This window comes from Pteropus alecto, unplaced genomic scaffold (genome assembly GCF_000325575.1).
Source record: "Pteropus alecto unplaced genomic scaffold, ASM32557v1 scaffold231, whole genome shotgun sequence".
Classification (NCBI taxonomy): domain Eukaryota; kingdom Metazoa; phylum Chordata; class Mammalia; order Chiroptera; family Pteropodidae; genus Pteropus; species Pteropus alecto.
In genome coordinates, this window is record NW_006431805.1 from 238,731 (window position 1) to 257,784 (window position 19,054).

At 32.4% G+C, this 19,054-nt stretch overlaps 1 protein-coding gene across 2 annotated transcripts in view; it reads left to right on the forward strand.

The window, feature by feature from the left end:
- The window catches only part of DACH2 (dachshund family transcription factor 2), a 688,009-nt gene that overhangs the window by 186,991 nt on the left and 481,964 nt on the right, over positions 1 to 19,054 (forward strand). Inside the window, exon 2 of one of the 2 annotated variants that reach the window (XM_006905924.1) lies at positions 10,596 to 10,634. The exons of the other annotated variant lie outside the window; for it this stretch is intronic. Coding sequence (XP_006905986.1) covers positions 10,596 to 10,634 — 39 coding nt within the window. The remainder of the gene's footprint in view (positions 1 to 10,595; positions 10,635 to 19,054) is intronic. 2 annotated transcript variants of the gene reach the window in all.

A 19,054-nucleotide genomic window follows, 5' to 3' on the forward strand; every position in this document is an offset into this window, starting at 1 on the left:
GACAGAGGCTTCAGCAGCAGCTGGCAGCTGCAGACATCTCTTAAAGGGGCTGTGTCTGCAAGCACACTTTCTCGGTGACAGACCTGCTTGTTCTGAGCACCAGCACCAGGTCAGCTGCACAGGGGGCACCAGGGACTTCCAGGGGGATGCTGAGTTGTTGGAGCGAGGGCAAGAGGTGAGGATCTCTCCCAGGCAGAAGTGTTGGCAGTATCCATTGTTCCTCTGTTGAGCTTTCCCCACTACCAGTGTGTGGAGGCAAAGCCACCATAGCTGAGATGTCATCAAGCTGGATAACAGAGGTTGCTCTGCCCAGAGTATTCCCTGAAACTCTGCCTCCCCCAACTTGTGCCCCAGCCAAGCCACATCCAGTTGGTCCTCTGAGAGTCTGGTGCTCCTTGCTGAGCAGCACCAAGACTCACACTGGCGGCAGCTGGCCTTGTTTTCTGACATGGTTTCTTGAGGCAACTATAAGCATAGGATCTGTGAATTGCTTGCTGAATCTTAACAGGTGGCCCCGGAGTGGCACAGACTGGGGCTAAACTTGTACTGGAGCTCATCCTCTCTCAGGACTGTGTCAATGGACAACTACTACACAAAGTCATGCTAATAAGACCAGGAGACTTAGGAGCTTTGCTTAGTACATAGAAACAGATAGAGAAAGGCAGCCAAAATAAGAAGACAAAGAAGTAGAAACCATATGAGAGAACAACAGATATCCCGTCTTACAGTCTAACAGTCTTACAGATGCAGAGCTCAAAACACTGGTTATAAAGATGCTCACTAACCTAGGGGAAGTGTAAATGAATTCAGTGAGAACTTTAATAAAGAGATAAACACACACACACACACACACACACACACATAAAAATGAAAATGGAAATTGTGAAAGGGAATCAGTCAGAAATAAAGAACCCATTATTTGAGTTGAAGAGTACATTAGAGGGACTCAACAGAGTGGATAAAGAAGAAGATTGAACCACCAATACAGAGATTGTGGAAGCCAAGAACACTCAATCAGAACAGCAAGAAAAAAGAAGCCAACACTGTATCAATAATTTAAGGAGCTTATGGAACAAAATTAAATGAAAATATTTGAGTCATAAGAATACCTGATGGAAAATAGCTTAGCTGGGTTCTGTTTACAGAGCTGTCTGCGTTACTCATCTATTTAAGCTTCTCTAAACAAATGAGTCAAATATTAGAAAAAGTTAAGGTATAATTAAAATACATTTTAGAATATTCTTTTTCTTTATGAATAACTATATAATGATTCTACATTTTTACTTATCAGCAATTCAGTATATTTGATGTCATCAACTAAGTTTGGACTCACGATGTTTCTAATCAACTTTAGCTATTTAGTGAACATTTACTCATATTCTAAAACACCATGGCTGTCCTTATATAAATTAAGCACCATCACCAAAGATGCAAATCAGTACTGCATAGCAGAAATAGATTCTTAAAATATGTTATATGAAAATGAGCTTTAAGACTCTGCAGTGATGAATATAAATAAGAGTAAAGTGTCCTTTCACACGGCCAACGTTAAGTTCATTTGACAAATATATACTGAGCACCTCCTCTGTGCCAGCATCTCTGTTAGGTTTTGGAGTGAAACAGTGAACAAGAAAGCTAAAACTATTCTTTCATGGAGATTGCATTTTCATAGGGAAGATAGATCTAAAACAAGTAAATAAATAAAATATTCACACATTGTTATAAATATTAGGAAGGAGATACTTTTAATCGGCACTTCTAAATTGGAGACTGTCACTAAGTTCTCTACATAGGCAACCTATTATTTAGGAAGTAGGCCAATTTATTATCATTTGAGTATGATATCAAACCATCAAACTCAAAGCTAACTAAAAGTTGATAAAGCGGTGATTGTGTCCAATGTCTCAAGGGCTTTAATGTATATCTATCATAAATGTTACATTTGATCTGGAGCATTCCCTTAGTTTTTTCTGTGAGTCATTCTGAATGGACAATAGCAATACATTATTATCAATGGAAAGAATTGAAATATAACTAGTATAACAGGGTTTAAAAAATCCCTTACAAAAAGCTGGCTAGGCTCCATATACAGATCAAAGGATAAGATTCAAAAGGTAACTCATCATGTCTTTTTCCAAATCTACAAAAATGGATAGAAAGACTGTAAGAGAAACATTTTAAAAAGAAATATTGTGGACAAAGATGCACATTAAATGATTTAAATTTTATGAAGCTTTTGTGGGATTTTAATATTTAAAGTTTTATAAAATATAAATAATTTCAGATAAGTTATCTAATGATCAAAACTTATTTATATGCCTGATATTTACTGAGTTTGAATATGTAGAAGAATATTATTGAAAACATTATTTCAGACGCATAGACAGTACCACTAAAGGTATTTAATTGGCCTCATCCTTGATGGGAGATATATCCATATTGTATATACTGAAATAATTTTGAGAAGAACAAGTTATTCTAATTTTTTAGGAACAATTGCCTTGAAAAATACATTTGTTGCTCTGAACCGTAATTTTATCTTAGAGATTCTTTGTTATTGTCGGACATATGAGAAATATCAGTGAACCTACTGAGCCTCCTCAGACTGAACTGACAAAGTACTATTTGTATAAAGTATCAACTGTCAGAGACAATTGGTATAGAGTCTTGCATTTTTTAAGTTATATTTGGCAGCCTGATACACACACACACACACACACACACACACACACACACACACATCCAGAACCCCTCTTTTATAAACAAGTTTAAAAAAATGCCATAGGCTCATTTATCTTTATTATCACCCCATGTCATATTCAATTTTCCCTTTCTTTTTCCTTTAGACTCTGATTTTAAATCTTCCTGACTTTTAAAATAATAAAGCTTATGCACCAAAGTCTTTCAGAAGAAGCAGATAATTACTTATTATTTAATTTTTATTTTTCAATTAGAGTTGACATTCAATATTATTTTATATTAGTTTCAGGTGTACAGCATAGTGGTTAGACATTTATATAATTTACAAAGTAATTTTCTGATTAGTCTAGTACCCACCTGGCACTATACATGGTTATTACCATGTTATTGACTATATTCCCTATCCTTTAATTTACATCCTTCTGATGATTTTGTAGCTGCCAATTTGTACTTCTCCATCCCTTGGCCTTTTTCATCCAGCCTTCCAACCCCTCTCCCATCTGGCAAACACCAGTTTGTTCACTGTATCTATGAATCTGTTTCTGTTTTGTTTGTTAATTTATATTGTTCTTTAGATTCTACATATAAGTGAAATCATATGGTATTTATTTTTCTCTGTCTGACTTATTACACTTAGCATAATAACCTCTAGGGTTATCCATGTTATTGCAAATGGTATGATTTCATTTTTTTGGCTGAGTAACATTCCATTGTATATATGTACCACAACTTCTTTATTTAAATATCTATTGATGGGTACTTAGGTTGCTTCCATATCTTGACTATTTTAAACAGCACTGCAGTGAACATAAGATTGTATATATCTTTTTGAATTAATGTGTTTATTTTCTTCAGATAAATAACCAGTAGTGGAATTGCTAGATTATATGGCAGCTCCATTTTTAAATTTTTAAGGAATATCCATACTTTTTTCCATAATGGTTGCATACCAAATTTTAATCCCACAAACAGTACATGAGAGTTCCCTTTTCTTCACATCCTCACCAACACTTGTTGTTTTTTGATTTATTGATGATGATCATTCTGACAGGTGTGAGGTAATATCTCATTGTGATTTTAATTGCATTTCTCTGATGATTAGTGATCTTGAACGTCTTTTCATATGTCTACTGTTCATCTGTATTTCTTCTTTGGAGAAAAACCTATTCAGATCCTTTGCTCATTTTTTAATTGGATCGTCTATTTTCTTGTTGAATTGTATGAGTACTTTATAAATTTTGGATATTAACTCATTATCAGATGTATCATAGGCACATAGCTTCTTCCATTCAGTAGGTTTTCTTTTCATTTTGTTGATGGTTTCCTTTATGGTACAAAAACCTTTTAGTTTGATATAGTTTTATTTGTTTATTTTTTTCTTTTGTTTTTCTTGCCTGAGAAGATATATCAGAAAAAATATTACTAAGAGCAATCTCAGAGTTTACTGCCTAAGTTTTGTTCTAGGAGTTTTATGGTTTCGGGTCTTACATTTAAGTCTTCACTTCATTTTGAGTTATTCTTGTATATGTTGTAAGAAGGTGGTCCAGTTTTATTTTTTCTGCATGTATTTGTCCAGTTTTCCTAACACCATTTATTGAATAGACTGTCTTTATCTCATTGTCTATTCTTGTCTCCTTTGTCATAGATTAAATAACCATATAAGTGTGGTTTTATTTCTGGGCTTCTATTCTGTTTCGTTGTTATATGTGTCTGTTTTTATGCCAGTACTATGCTGTTTTCGTTACTATGTAGTACAGTTTGATATCAGGTGGTGTGATATCTCCAACTTTGTTCTTTTCTCTCAAGATTGCCATGGCTATTCGGGGCCTTTACTGGTTCCATATGAATTTTAGGATTATCTCTTCTAGTTCTGTGGAAAATGTCATTGGTATTTTGATAGGGATTGCATTTAATATATAGATTGCTTTGGGTAATATAGACATTTAATTCTTCCTATCCATGAGCATGGTATATGCTTCCATTTATTTGTATCTTCTTCAATTTCTTTCTTCAATAACTTATAATTTTCCAAGTACAGGTCTTTTACTCTCTTGGTTAAATTTATTCCGAGGTGTTTTATTGTTTTTGATGCAGTTGGAAATGGGATTGTTTTCTGAATTTTTCATTATTGGTATATAAAAATGCAACTGATATTAATTTTGTATCCTGCTACTTTACTGAATTCATTTATCATTTCTAACAGTTTTTTTTTTTTTTGGTGAGATCTTTAAGGTTCTCTATAGTATCATGTCATCTGCAAATAATGACAGTTTTACTTCTTTCTTCCCAATTTGGATTCTTTTTATTTCTCTTTCCTGTCTGATTGCTCTGGCTAGGACTTCCAATACTATTTTGAATAAAAGTGGTGAAAGTGGTCATCCTTGCTTTGTTTCTGATCTTAAGGAAAATCGTTTTAGATTTTCCCCACTGAATATAATATTAACTGTGTGTTTGTTGTATATGGCCTTTATTATGTTGATGTATGTTCCCTTTACTCCCACTTTGCTGAGAGTTTTTATCATAAATGGATGGTGGATTTTCTTTAATGCTTTTTCTGCATCTATTGATATGATCATATGGTTTTTATTTTTTGATTTGTCAATGTGGTGTATCACATTAGTTGATTTGTGGATATTGAACCAAACTCCCACTTGATCATGTTGTATGCTCTTTTTAATGTCTTGATGAATTTGGCTTGTTAATATTTTGTTGAGGATTTTTACATCTATGTTCATCAGACATATTGGCCTATAATTTTCTTTTTTTTGTAATGTCTTTGGTTTTGGAATCAGAGTAATGGGGGCCTCATAAAATGAGCTTGGGATGCTTCCCTCCTCTTGAAGTTTTTGGATTAATTTGAGAAGAATAGGAGTTAATTCTTCTTTGAATGTTTGGTAAAATTCAGAAGCGGATATTTAATATGACCAAAGTTTTTGTTATTCCTAAATAATTCTAAGAAAAATTTCTGAAAGGAGGGAAATGACAGTTTTAATTTTGGGGGCCTTCAATCAGAAGAACATGCTTTTGGAGACTTAAGTGATCAATTGTTTGGATGCTCTCTGGAAACTTACATAGCCTGAAATAATCCAGCTTTTATTTTTATACTTTCAGTTCATTTTTCTTTTAACATATATGCTTGTCAAAGAAATTCCAGGATTCCTAACAAGTTTAAATAGCTTTATAATAGCTGCTATGGGGTGAGAGTTGGCATATAAAATGAATAAGTTGTTAGTTTAGAGTAAGGAAAACTCTCTAAAAACTCCAACAGTGGAAATGCAACAGTTAACATGATTTAGTAATGTCTCCAAAGAGAACCTAGAGAAGTTTTATTAACACCTGTTTACTGACTGTTTATCCTATACCAGTAACGTTGGGAGGAGGGGTGGGTCAATGCTTGACTCACGTCATATATATTTACTACATTTGTTCCCAAATCAACATTTTGCTTATTGTATTGAGCCAGAACAACAAATTACATGATTAAAAGATCTTGTCTGTGTAAGGAACAACTAAAGCCTAATTTAGTAGTCCCCCATATATGGCAGTATATGCTAGGTTAATAGCTGACTCCCATTTCAAAGCATAGGATGTATTTTTTCCACCTTTATAGAAATATAATTGACAAATAAAGTTGTATATATATAAGTGTACAATCATTTCACAATGTATATAGATACCAAACAATAGGAAATATTTTATCGATCTTTTGGAATTTTAAATTTATGGCTACTATTCTGATTGAATGTCTGATTGAATTATATTGTTTCTCTAAGTGTAATCAAAGTTTATTTTTTATTGAATCTATTTTCATTTAACACAATTTGATTTAGGTACTTTTCTGTATGTAAAGAAATAGTAAAATGGTCAAGAGTCAAAGGCTTTGATTTCTTCACTAAATAAAATGCATATGACTTTTCAGGTAGATAAACAATCTAGCACTTTTAGTGTACCCTCAATAAATAGCATACATTCTTATGAAAGTTTCCAGATGTCTCGCATTTTCTTTGGGAAAAATTGACTGTTTGAATAAATTATACCTGCAAAATTTAAAATACTGGCTATAAAAATCCAATTTATACTTGAGTCAGCAAGATAATATAAATTCATTTAGAAGGCCAAGTGTAAGATCATAGGAATTTATGAGACCTGTAAGAGATAGAAGAGTGTATGCTCTGTCTATAGGTAGACATTGCTTCTCTAATCCATCTAGTTGTGCTGAGACAGTAAGTATGTGAGACCAGTATTGGCAGATCTTCTTATTGTGTTTTTTTTTTTGCTTGTTTGTTTGTTTGTTTTTTAGAGAACCTACTATAAGTTTAGATTTCACGTAAAATTTTCAGATTTTCAAAGTCTGGGCAGACCAAACAAAACATATTTGTCAGACTGGTTTGCCAGTTTTGAGCTTCTACTTTAAAAGATCACATGACAAGGTATATAAATGTTGTATCACTTTATTGTACACCTAAAACTAATATAATATTTTATGCCAACTATAGTTAAATAAACGATTAAAAAGAAAATAAAAGAAGTGTAGTGTAGAAAGAGTACTGGCCTAGAGATCAAAGGAGCCATGGATTTTGTCTTGTTTCTTCTACTATCTAAATGTATATCTAGTGACTTTATTATGTTTCCATAAGGATATAACAGATATGATAATCTTTGGTGGAAGGTTAAAAAAGCGGTCCCCTAATATACAGTAGAGGAAGCAGGATGACAAATTCAAGGGCAGTAGTGTGAATTAAGAGTCTGAAGAATTCTGACACTAATTTTCTATGTAACCTTGGTCAAATAATTAAACATCTCAGGGGCTAATTTTCTCATTTGATAAATGGTGGTGTTGGTGGGTAGTAAACTCGAGCAGTTCAGACATCCGATACATCACATAGGAAAAAGAAGAGCTTCACTAATTAAAGGGATCAAAAGGGATGGCTCCCTCTTGTATTTCTTTCTACCACTCACCAGCATTTTCCTGAAGTTCTTTTAGAGTCCAGTTTGAAATCCACTGGAATAAATCATCTAAAAGGTTGACCATATCTTTAAAATGCTCTGTTTTAAGTAATTTACCATGTGAAGAATTAGTTACCTTCACATCAGAGATAGAATTTACTATGTGATATTCAATAGTGAATTTTAAACTTCAAAAGGACTAAAATACTTAAATCTAATGGTCTGTGAGTTCTTAACTGGACTTTTTACTTTGTGATATTTTATTGCCTTGTAATATGTTTTGCATGCTGTTTCTCTATTATTAAATGTGATTTTATGGTCTAAGATTAAGTTTTAAAAATAAGAATTTTATATCTCTGATTTCTCTACTAAACTGACTCCAATCAGAGAAGGGCAAACTAGGCAGCAACCATTGTCATTAACTTTGTGGCCTTGCATTCACGTACTACAAGTTAGAAGAATCAAAATGTGCAAATTTACTTATCAGTGGTACAGGATAAAAATGATCTTGACAAATTTAAAATATAGCCTGCTTTTAATTACTCAGTTTTTGGGTCTCAGCCAGAGCAGAATCACCTCTAGTAGTAATTCATATGCTAGGGGAGTGTCTCCATATAATAAAGATAATCAGTGTCCTAATGCAGTGCAGAAATTATGATGATTGGAGCTGGTGACCTGAGTAGAGACCCTAATTACTCATCACCGTATGTTGTAGGACCTTGGTCGGTAATCATTCAAATGATGGTAGTGGTATATTGAGTATAGTATCTGAGCAAATGTTCTTCAATGTGTGATCTCATTTTTCCAGTGCTTTTGTAAGAATGTGGTCATATATATATTTCAGCCACGAAGATAAGTTTTAGTAAATTTTAGGCACTTTGTTAATGGTTTTAGTTTTACAGCCAGACTTAGAATTGGGGAGAGGCAGCAAAATACAATTCTAGGAGACAAAGAGGTATTAGCAGGGATATGAAACATTCTAGGACAACTCCAGGGAATCCGGATGAGAGCTGTTCTATACTGAGCTGTTAATATTTTTAGGATTTGCTTATTCAGTCAAATTTTCCAAAATTTTGATTATTTGACAAAGTACAAGGAAATCTAAAATAAATGAGTTGACATCACAAGAGGAACAAGTGCAGAAGTGTAGAAGTCACATTTTATTTCTAATGTCAAAAATAAAATATATGTAGTTAACTTGTAGTTTCTAAAGTCCTAGAGTTACGGCTAGAATTAGGCAGTATTGTAAAATATAGTCTCACATTTGACAAGACAAATGAAAAATTTTCAAAAGTCAAGGCAAACTCCTAAGAAAGTTTTATATCCTTAGCAAAAGACAGTCAACTCACAAACACATATATTTATTGTATAATACTAACAAGAATGTTTCAGTATTTGGTAATTTTAAAGTCTGGGCTTAAATAATTTGTGAAGCTCAGGTCAGGAAGATTTAAATGACTTTTTATTTGTTTGAACTTAGCATAATTATATACATATGATGACAATCAAAAAAGTTCTGTTGAGTTTACAAAATTTCTTAAGTAAAAAAGAGAAGAATCTTTGGTAAAAGGAAAGAAATGTCCTCCAGTCTAGTGATATATAGCACACTGGATCAAGGAAGTATGCATTAGCATTCACTTAGTATGTATAAGTATATTTTACTTTAAGTAAGTGTCATTTCAAAGCAGGTTGAGTGTGTGAACTATAAAGCAAAATCAAATAGTTCTGTCAGTTAGGTGACAGAACACAAAAGTAGATGAAAAAAAAAGGCTCATTTTTCTTCATTCTCACCTCCTTTCCCCGCAATCCCAAATATATGTTTGCATTTGTGATTTATTTAGAAATCTTTCTACAGACCTTTCAGCAGGGAAGCAGTTGCCTTTTAAAAACAAACAAACAAAAAACCTGAAAGGAAACTTTTAACAAAAAGGCCATTAGAAGAAAAAAATATAAAGAAATGAAGAGTCAACTGTATATATTCATAGTGGGCATTATAGAAAGGTTCCTATTTCTATACTAAGTAGAAATACCCTAGGTTCAAAACAGCCAAATTACAGTCTATGTGTCTCTCTCTATATATATTTTATTTTAGCGTGGCATTTTAGATTTCATTGTTCTTCATTAAAAAGTTTGGGAACACCTGGAAATATAATACTAGTAGAAAGAATGGTTGTTTTATTAACTAAGCTAATTATGTGGGGGTTTTTATTGATTTTCTGTATGCGCTTAATTTATTTTGTGTGGATGTGTCTATGACTGTATGTTTGTGAGTGCGTGGATGCGTGTGTGTGTGTGTGTGTGTGCGTGTGCACGTATGTAACCCTTTGGGGGAAGATGTAAGATAGTTTAGTTTTACTCCAGAAGTAAGTATAGAGTGAGCTGTATGTTTAATGGCTCCATGTTTAGGAAATTAAGGCACAACATTGATATTGGCTTAATTTTATTATTCTGTTGGCCAAAAAACTGGAAGGGGATATTTTTTCCCCTAAAAAGTGTTAGAATACCCAATGGGATGGGAAAGAAGGATCTTGAGAGAAAGGGAAAAGACACAATATTGCTGAATCTTTTTGGGAATTGTTACGACCCGAGGCCATTTTCTTCAGCAGACATCTATAAACTTATTTTCTTGCCTTCATCTATAGAAAAGCCCTAAACAACATGACATTTCACATTATTCTTTAATCAGTGTGGGATTACACTGGAAATGTAATAACATTATCTATATATTTAAAATATTATCTAGCATCAATCCAGGCTTTCCTACCTTCTTTGTACTCTTCTCTACTGGTGTTTCATTGTGTGTAACTTATCTAAAATTTCTGCAGAGTTTAAGAAGAATTTTTTTTTTTGTGAAGTATAATTAAGCCTTGATTAATTGGAAGCTAATTAACCAGAACTCTCAATTAACCAGTTTTATTTATTTATTTTTTGCTATACTCTCCTTTTAGAAGGAAGAGGCAAATGACAAGAAAACAAGCTGTTAACAGGTATTTATGTATTTATTTTTTTTAAAATCAACTTCCTGGGAATGTCCTGGAGCCTGTACAGATTCAGCCCAACTTCAACAATTTGGTTCCCTGTACTATATTAATTAAGGTAGGAAAGTAGAGCCACTAAAATTTTTCAGCAACAAATGTTGAATCTTGCTTAATAATTAGTTAATAATTAAAAAAAAATGAAATCCAAATGGCTATGGCTAATTAGAACCTGTTTACCATTTGAAGGTTCTAGTTGGTTGGGGTCTCCACAGTTCACTATTGCCAGTTAGTAACCATTCATACTTGTTAACTGGGAGTAAATCCCAGGACCATGCAGTGGGGAGATGATTTCCAGCTATAGAGTGCAACTCCTTCCCTGGAAACTAAAGCAGACGCTAGAGAAAGGCTGCAAAGTTGATGGGGGTTGAGGGAGGGTCACTGACATAAATTTTACACTTATGTAAAATAATGTGGAAGTAATTCACCCACCCCATGGCTCTGAAATGCTTAGGAAGATACATTCACTTTTGCAGGGCAGCACAGGCTATTAAGTGTGCTACAGTAATAAGAGGAAAAAAATCCACAGTTCTAATCTTTTGGAGTTGTTCTAAGCATTAGGCAAGATATATTTTGTAGGCATGCTAGTAGTTTTAAAATATTTAAAAATATTTTTCTTCTGAAAATACATTTTTAAAAATATTTTGAAGTCTAAGAAGCTTGAAACTTCCTAAAATATCTGTGACAGTTTCAGTTAAATTGCAATCTGAGAGACCATATTGCTTGAGGTCTTAAACCATTTAGATTGTAATGGGGAAAAATAGGCAGTAACTCAGAGAGGTAAGGGAGAAGAAAAGCAACCATGATACTAAAGTATATTTTGATATTGCCTAGCAATAGCGTCCCCTTTTCTTTTCCACACAGACTACTGAGATTAAATCACCCTTTGGTGACTTTCCCCCTTCCTCCAGGGCTTCCCTTGATACATGGTTTATCCATATTTTTCAATAAGAAGAATATCACAGAGTTGTGGGGGAGTTGGGGACCATACTATGTGACTTATCCTGGGTTTTCAACATAGAAAATGAAAATCACTATGGTGGTGTTTCTAATATCTGGAATATTTTCTATATTAAATATTACCCTTAAGTATCATGCACACTAAATAATACCCAAATGACCTGAATCAGTGAATATGCCTCCTTAAGTGTCAAACAGTTTTGTTAGACTGTGACTTCAATGCTGGGGGGACTGGAACCCATTAGATTTCATTAATGAATATTAACTGAAAAAATTTAAATGGATTAAGTTTTGAGTTTAGGTTTAGGATATTGAAAGTAAGTGTTCTTGATTTTATATGAATGCAATTTAATTGAAGCATTAAAATCGACTTTCATTGTATTTTTATTTTCCTAGAAAAATGACATGCAACTAATGTCAACTTTGTAAATTAAGCATAATAATAGTTTATAACTGTATATATTTATTTCTAGATCAATCATAACACATTACATATGTACATATATATGTAATGGATTTTTAGATTTACTGTAATCTAAGAGAAACCATGGAATGTTTTTAAAAGTAAATGTCCTGATTTGTTCCCAGAAACTACAGAGAAACAGGAGAGTCTCAAACTCTAATGCCTATAGAGGCAAGACTCATAATTTAATAAAAGACTGTAAGCAATAGGGAGTAGTAAGGACTCTGGTGACCTATAGAGTATATATTCCTACCAAAGGTGCCAGCTATTAGCTCAGCTGATTGCTACCATGTAGGAATAAAGGCCCAGTGTTGTTGAGATTTGACTCTTTAAGAGAAGCCAAGAAACTGGATTTTTATATGAACTGGATTTTAAGAATTTACCTAATTCTTAAATGTTGGTAACTAACTCAATAAAAAGCAAAAAAAAAAAAAAAAAAAAAAAAAAGGCAATATCATGCAGGCAAATATCTACCTCTGCTTTAAATGGTAAATCCTCTAGGTACTGCAATTAAAAAAAAAATCACAATATGTTATAAATGCACCTGAAGATCTTGAGACAGAAAATTTATTTAAAGTAAATAAATTATAAGTATAGTGCTTGTAAATAATTCTCTTGGTACTCAAAATAGTGGTTATACAATTTTTGATTTTTTTCATATGATGGAAATAGCCAAGATAGCTTTCCTTTAATGTGGTTTGAAAGTTAAGATAAAATTATGAATTTTTGTTTTCATATTTATCAACAAAACACAGTATGAAAGATCATTACTGCCATGTGAGGTTCTGTCACATAATTAAGGCTTCTATTTAAAGCCAAATTAATGGTGCTTTAATAAGAAGAAAGCCATGTATATAGGATGCACCTTTTTTTTTTTTCTTTAAATTGGCTTGTCTTTAAACACTTTCCAAATTTTACCTAGTGGGCTTCCTTTATTTTTACAAATGGTTAAAATAAGAAATAAGAGAAATGTAACTAGTTAACACAACAAAACTTCATTTGAACTTTTGATAGGCATTGGCAAAGATAAAACAAAAGTTGGTCATCTGAGATTTTATTAAGAATTAACTGACTGATCTGAGACTGCTTGTTTGCCTGTCCTGCCCTAGACCTTAGCACATAATCCCACTGTGCTACAATCCTTTTGACATCTGTATGCCCCTTTCATCACTGGCAATCCAAAAGCATATTTGTCTAAAAAGGAAACAATTAAATTCCTATCTCTCCAGGAAAAAGGAAAAAAAAAAAAGAAAAACACCCCACTGTTAAACCTGCTTTAATGACCCGTATAATGTGCACCATAAATCCTTAGTCAGGATAGTAAGTTAACATTGTCATTTCTGATGAGAAACTTATCAGAGGACTTTAAAAAAAAAGTGAAAAAGAAAGAGAAAAGAATGCAAAATCTTAAATCCTAAACTGACTAAAAAAATGTCATTTGTTCACAAATTATTCTGATTGCAGATTTAACACAGACACATGAAAGATGGGAAATTGTTGGACAACTGATCAACACATAAGACAATGTGAAAAACAGCTGATGTTTACTTAAATAAAATTTAGGTAGACAGTGCTGCCTTTTTTAGATCGTCAGACAGTTTTTACCACAAATAATCTGTTGTGTGACAGGAATGTACTGACAAATTAAGCTCTTCCCTAAAAACTTTGATAACTGGAGATTCTTAGTTAATTGGTTACTCCTCATAGTAGAAAATTTAAGAAATGAGTGATTATTTGATGTATTCGATCAGCATAGACATATAAATAAAGTAATTCAGGATAAACTTTGGCGAACAACTAATACTTTTTGTTATTAGAACATTATAATAGCTAACACTTTTCAAATGTGATATCTCAGATGATTTTCCATTTATTAGTTCATTTAATCATCATAATAATCCTACAAAGTAGGTTCTGTTATTGTGATCCATGTTTTACAGATGATGATACTGAGGCACAGAGAAGGTTAAGTGACTTATTTAAGGCCATGCTGTCTACACATACCAGAGCCAGCATTTGAATAGAGGCAGTCTGATTTTAAAGCTCATATACTTTGGACTAATATATGTCATAACCTGACAACTGTAATCATACTAATTACCAAACCATCACATTTAATTATGTATATTTTCTGACTTGTTGAAAAATGACATTTCTATTCTGAATTCAACTTGGTAGCATCATTTTTATTGTGTAATAAATTATCAAGATGAATTACAAATTAAATAGAAAGAGCAGGAAATAAAGAGAGACACCTGTGGACCAATAACCAGGCCTACATTTTGCTACATTTGATTCATTACTCATTTTTTTTAAAGATGCATCTGTAAGCATTAATGATATGACTAACACTAATCTCCTTTCAACTCCGTCATTCATTAGAGTTAACCACTATATTAAAATTGGTATGTACCATTGCTGTGTGTTTTTTATTATATGTGTAAATATCAGTATTAATTTTTGTGTTTTTAAAGTGTACCTAAATGGTTTGAAACTATACTATCTTTTTGTAATCATTCTCATATTTTTAAAGATTTATCCAGGTTGATACATGTAGATCTAATTCATTTATTTTTAATTGTCCATTATACTATTTCATTATATGAGTATACCACAGTTTGATTATTCTTTACTATATTAATAGATGTTTAGGTTATTTGCAATCTTTTGTTGTTACAAAGAGTGCTGTAATAGACATTATTTTTTCTTGTGTCCACATGGGATAATTTTTCTGGGCTATAAACCTAGAAGTGAAATTGTTGAGTTGTGGGCTATGTACATCTTCAACTTTAATAGTTATTGCCAAATTTTTCTCTAAAGCTGTTCTTATTTACACTCCCTTGAGCATTACACAGAAGTGTCTATTCTGGCTAGTATAGTAGATATTTTTAACAAACAATTCTTTGAAGAAAAAAACTATTGATTCTCTTTCATGAGTATACATATAGTCGGAACATTAATTCTTATCACTTAGTGTACATAATGATGTTTACTGATACTATTTGTGTCATTATTCTTCATTTTAAAACATATGTAGTTCAGATAAGCATAAGGATTCTACTTAAAATGTGTTAAGTATTTTCCAGTTTACAACGTACTTTCCCATAAAATCTCATTTGATGAGATAGTATGGCAGGAAGAGCTCTGGAAAAAGAGCCAGAAGTTCATGAACTTAAAACAACCCTGCAAATGCAGTTAGCATTAATATGATGGCTAGATAGAGGGCCAGGGGAGAGAGGGAGCAATTGGGGGGATCGTTTTATGAACTATATAGATGTTTAACCAATGTACTATATACTTGAAACTAATTTAAATAAATAAAAAAGCTTTGCAAATAACTCTGTGGCTAGGGACTTCAGTTGTTATATCTATAAAATTAGGATGTTGGACCAAGCAATCTCTTAGAAACATACTATAAACTTTGATCTATAATACATATCTTTCCTTTTCCTTGAATCTATAATTTACTTATTGTGCATAAAACATAAAGACAAAATTGAATTTTATCAATTTGTGAAAGCTGTTGTAACACTCTCTGGCTTAGTTAAGACCATAAGTTTTCTTATTTATTGTTGTGTTTCTCTTAATTCAAGGACAGTTGGGGGTGGGAAATGGGTAGAAGGTGGGAGCAGGATCTCAGTATTATTAGGACTAGACAGTGGCAACACACCATCTTGAATTCATTTTCAATGTTTCCCACTCTGACACTTCACATTACAATTGCCGAAATACGATGAAAACTCAACCACTATTTGTTATGACTTTGTGTTTCTTTTCAAGATTTTTTAATGCACATTTCAGATACAGAGAAGAGAATAGTCAATATTTTCAGCTCACTTAGAGTTTGATTCCAACAGTGCTTTTATGGTGCTGCATGTAGCTACTTAAAAAAGAAGGAGGATTCAGGTTGCCTATTCTGTATATTCTGTATTTCTTTTTGGATAATGGGGGTAAGTAATTGAATTTGGTGTTTGCAGAGTCTTTTGATTAGAAAGATCTGGATCTTTACCCTGAGATTTAACAAAGAGCTTGCAGAATTTCTTAGATCCTATGTGTACTGGAAGGAACATTTAGTTAGGATTCTGTCTAATATGTAAGAGATTAAAGTATAATAGGGAGTCAGTTGAAACTGATGTTATTTAGAACTTCAGAATTGCTAACATATCACATAAACACATTCACATACATTCACACACACAAATATATTCTCTCTCTAGCACAGAATATCTATTACTTTCAATGACTTTTAAAAAGAAAACTTTATCTTTGTGGACATTGAACATAGTTATGTTTTTAGTGATGCTTCTGCTTATAGAAAGTGGCAATCCTGGCAAACAAAATAGAAATGAATTAATCTCTTATGATGAAGACATTTTTAGGAGCCTCTCTTTTTATATAGTCTTGGGGAAAGTTTTTGACTGTGGCATTTCTAGAAAGTGAATTTACCTCCTACAAAGTTTCAATTTCAGATATTACAAGAAAATTGTTGTTCACACACTTTGCTCAGATGATCTCCAGATTAATACAGTTCATATATGTTTACCTCATTGTCAAAATGTGACAATAAGCCTAGGGAATCCCACATACTCTGCTTTTGAGGGTTTTCACCCACTTCGATCTATTTGTGAACTGACTAAGAGGCACATATTTAAGGACTTCCATTGTTATTTTTGAAAATTGGCACCCTGTTTTATGGTTTAATCATACTCTGAAAACCACTATTTGTTTACCATATCACTTCCACTTTCAGTGAAGAGGAACTTGTGCCAAATTAATCTAGATTATTTTTGTCCAGTTCTTACTTATCGTATATGGAGATTTAATCAGATTTTCTTTTTTAACTTTTTCAATAAGCATTAAATAAATTACTTAAAGTAAAAGATACCCCAAAACCTTTAAGCTAGTTTTCATAGGTCAGAACATTTTTAAGACAGCACTTCCTGGGCATAATACACTAAGTGGCTGACAAGACTATTGGAAAATCACTACTCTCTACTTTTAAAAAAAGTAAATATTATGGTTGTTGAGTATTTACAAAAAAAACAAGAAAGGAAAAAATATAAGCATTGTTTTATTGCCTTTATCATCTGAGTTTCTAAAAAGTATTATTTGTATTTGAGATGTTAACAGTTATTTATTTACAAAACCATTTACAGTTGTTCCATGTACTACTCTTTATTGAGTACCGACACTTTTGTTAGCCTGAACGAAGCCTTGGCAAACAACATTTATCTTTTATCCTCAAAATATCAAAATCGTGGACACTTTTTGTCTTTATCACTGTCTCCGAGAATACCCACGCCCTTTGCTATGGATGGCATCTAGATAATAATAGTATAATATTAGTATAGGAAATATTCCTTTTTGCTTATTGAAAACCGTGTTTGAACCTTTAGCAAGTCATTTACATGATGTTTCCTTGGGATTACCTACATTCTTGTCCACTTTGACCTTGTAATTTTGCTCACAGTTGGAAATGTAATGCAGAGTGACTAAGATAATGTTGTTTGCACAGACTTTAAGTGGAGTGACATTATAGTCAAGCAAGTGTCATATCACCCAAAGTGAAGGAAGACTTAATTACCATAATCCTGTGACTACTAAAATTTCTTGGCCATGTGTACATAACAATGTAATGTTCTGCATGTTACATTTAATAATGTGAAGGTGCAATACATTAGGTCTCAGGCTATGTGTTTCTTTAATATAAAGGAAAGTGGAATAATAGAAGGAAAACAGTTTTATAGTAGAATACTTGTTTGAATGTTCAGGTGAAGTCTGTCTTTTAAACCTAGAAGAGTTGCCTAGTTATGTGAAAAGGAAGGGACTGCTGAAATATTAATACATCTAGATACCAGTGTGTAGGCTGACAGACCATGAATTTCTCTGGAAGACACAGGGTAGATTTAACCAAATGACAGACAAGATGAAGAGGAAAAGCTGATAACCACTTATTATTGTGCAATAGGGAACATATCACTAATTTATAGAGAGTGGTGACATTTTCTAAAATCGTGTAGCCCTATTTTTAAGTTTGTCAGTGCAACTAATTAGTTGCTAAAATGGAGTTGATTCTAAGACCCAGTATGAATGCATTTGAAAAGGCAGTGAATTGTTCCTAAATTTGTAGGGTTTGTAATACATCTTGATGAATGCTACAAAATAATGTGAAGAAATGGGACTACTGTGTCAAGATGACTGTTTTTTGGTTTGTAGTCTTTGAAGGAATTATATTTCGTAGCAACGTTCTCTAAAATCCAGCAGATACAGGTGAAGTGCCCTAAAGACATGTCCGGCTTCTGTTTTAGATAACACTGAGTTTTCAATACAAAGAATACACTTGCTAAAAGGGTTCTTCTCCTCCCAGCACTCTGAAGATCTGTTGCTACTTTGGATTATCATTTGGAGTTTTTATTTTTTAAGTGATTCAAATGCCCAAAAGGGAGCAAGAATGAAATGATTCAGCTATAAAAGCTAAAAAATCATTTTAAAATGAGCCCATTAGAAAACTGAAATATAAAAATATATGTAGCTGAATCAATAGATTCATGTAAGTGATATATTATTCATAATTTATGATAAAAAGTGCTAGATCACTTGATATATAGTGTTCCCCATTTTTAAAAACTGTATAATGTAAAAGCTGTTAAAGCATATAAAATATGGAAGCCTGTTAATAACAGCAGCCATGTTATTTGTTGCAACTAGGAGAGTTTAAAACATTTTGAACTGATTTATCATTACAAATATTCTTCCTATGGACAATATTATTTAAATATATAAAAATTATTTTTAGATTTTTTATTTGGTAAAAATCAAATGATTTGGACATTTCAATTTTATTATTATTTAATTAATTAATTAATTTATTTATTATAGTGACACTGGTTAACAAAATCTAATAAGTTGCAGCTGTACATTTTAACAGTAAAGCATATATCTATTTACA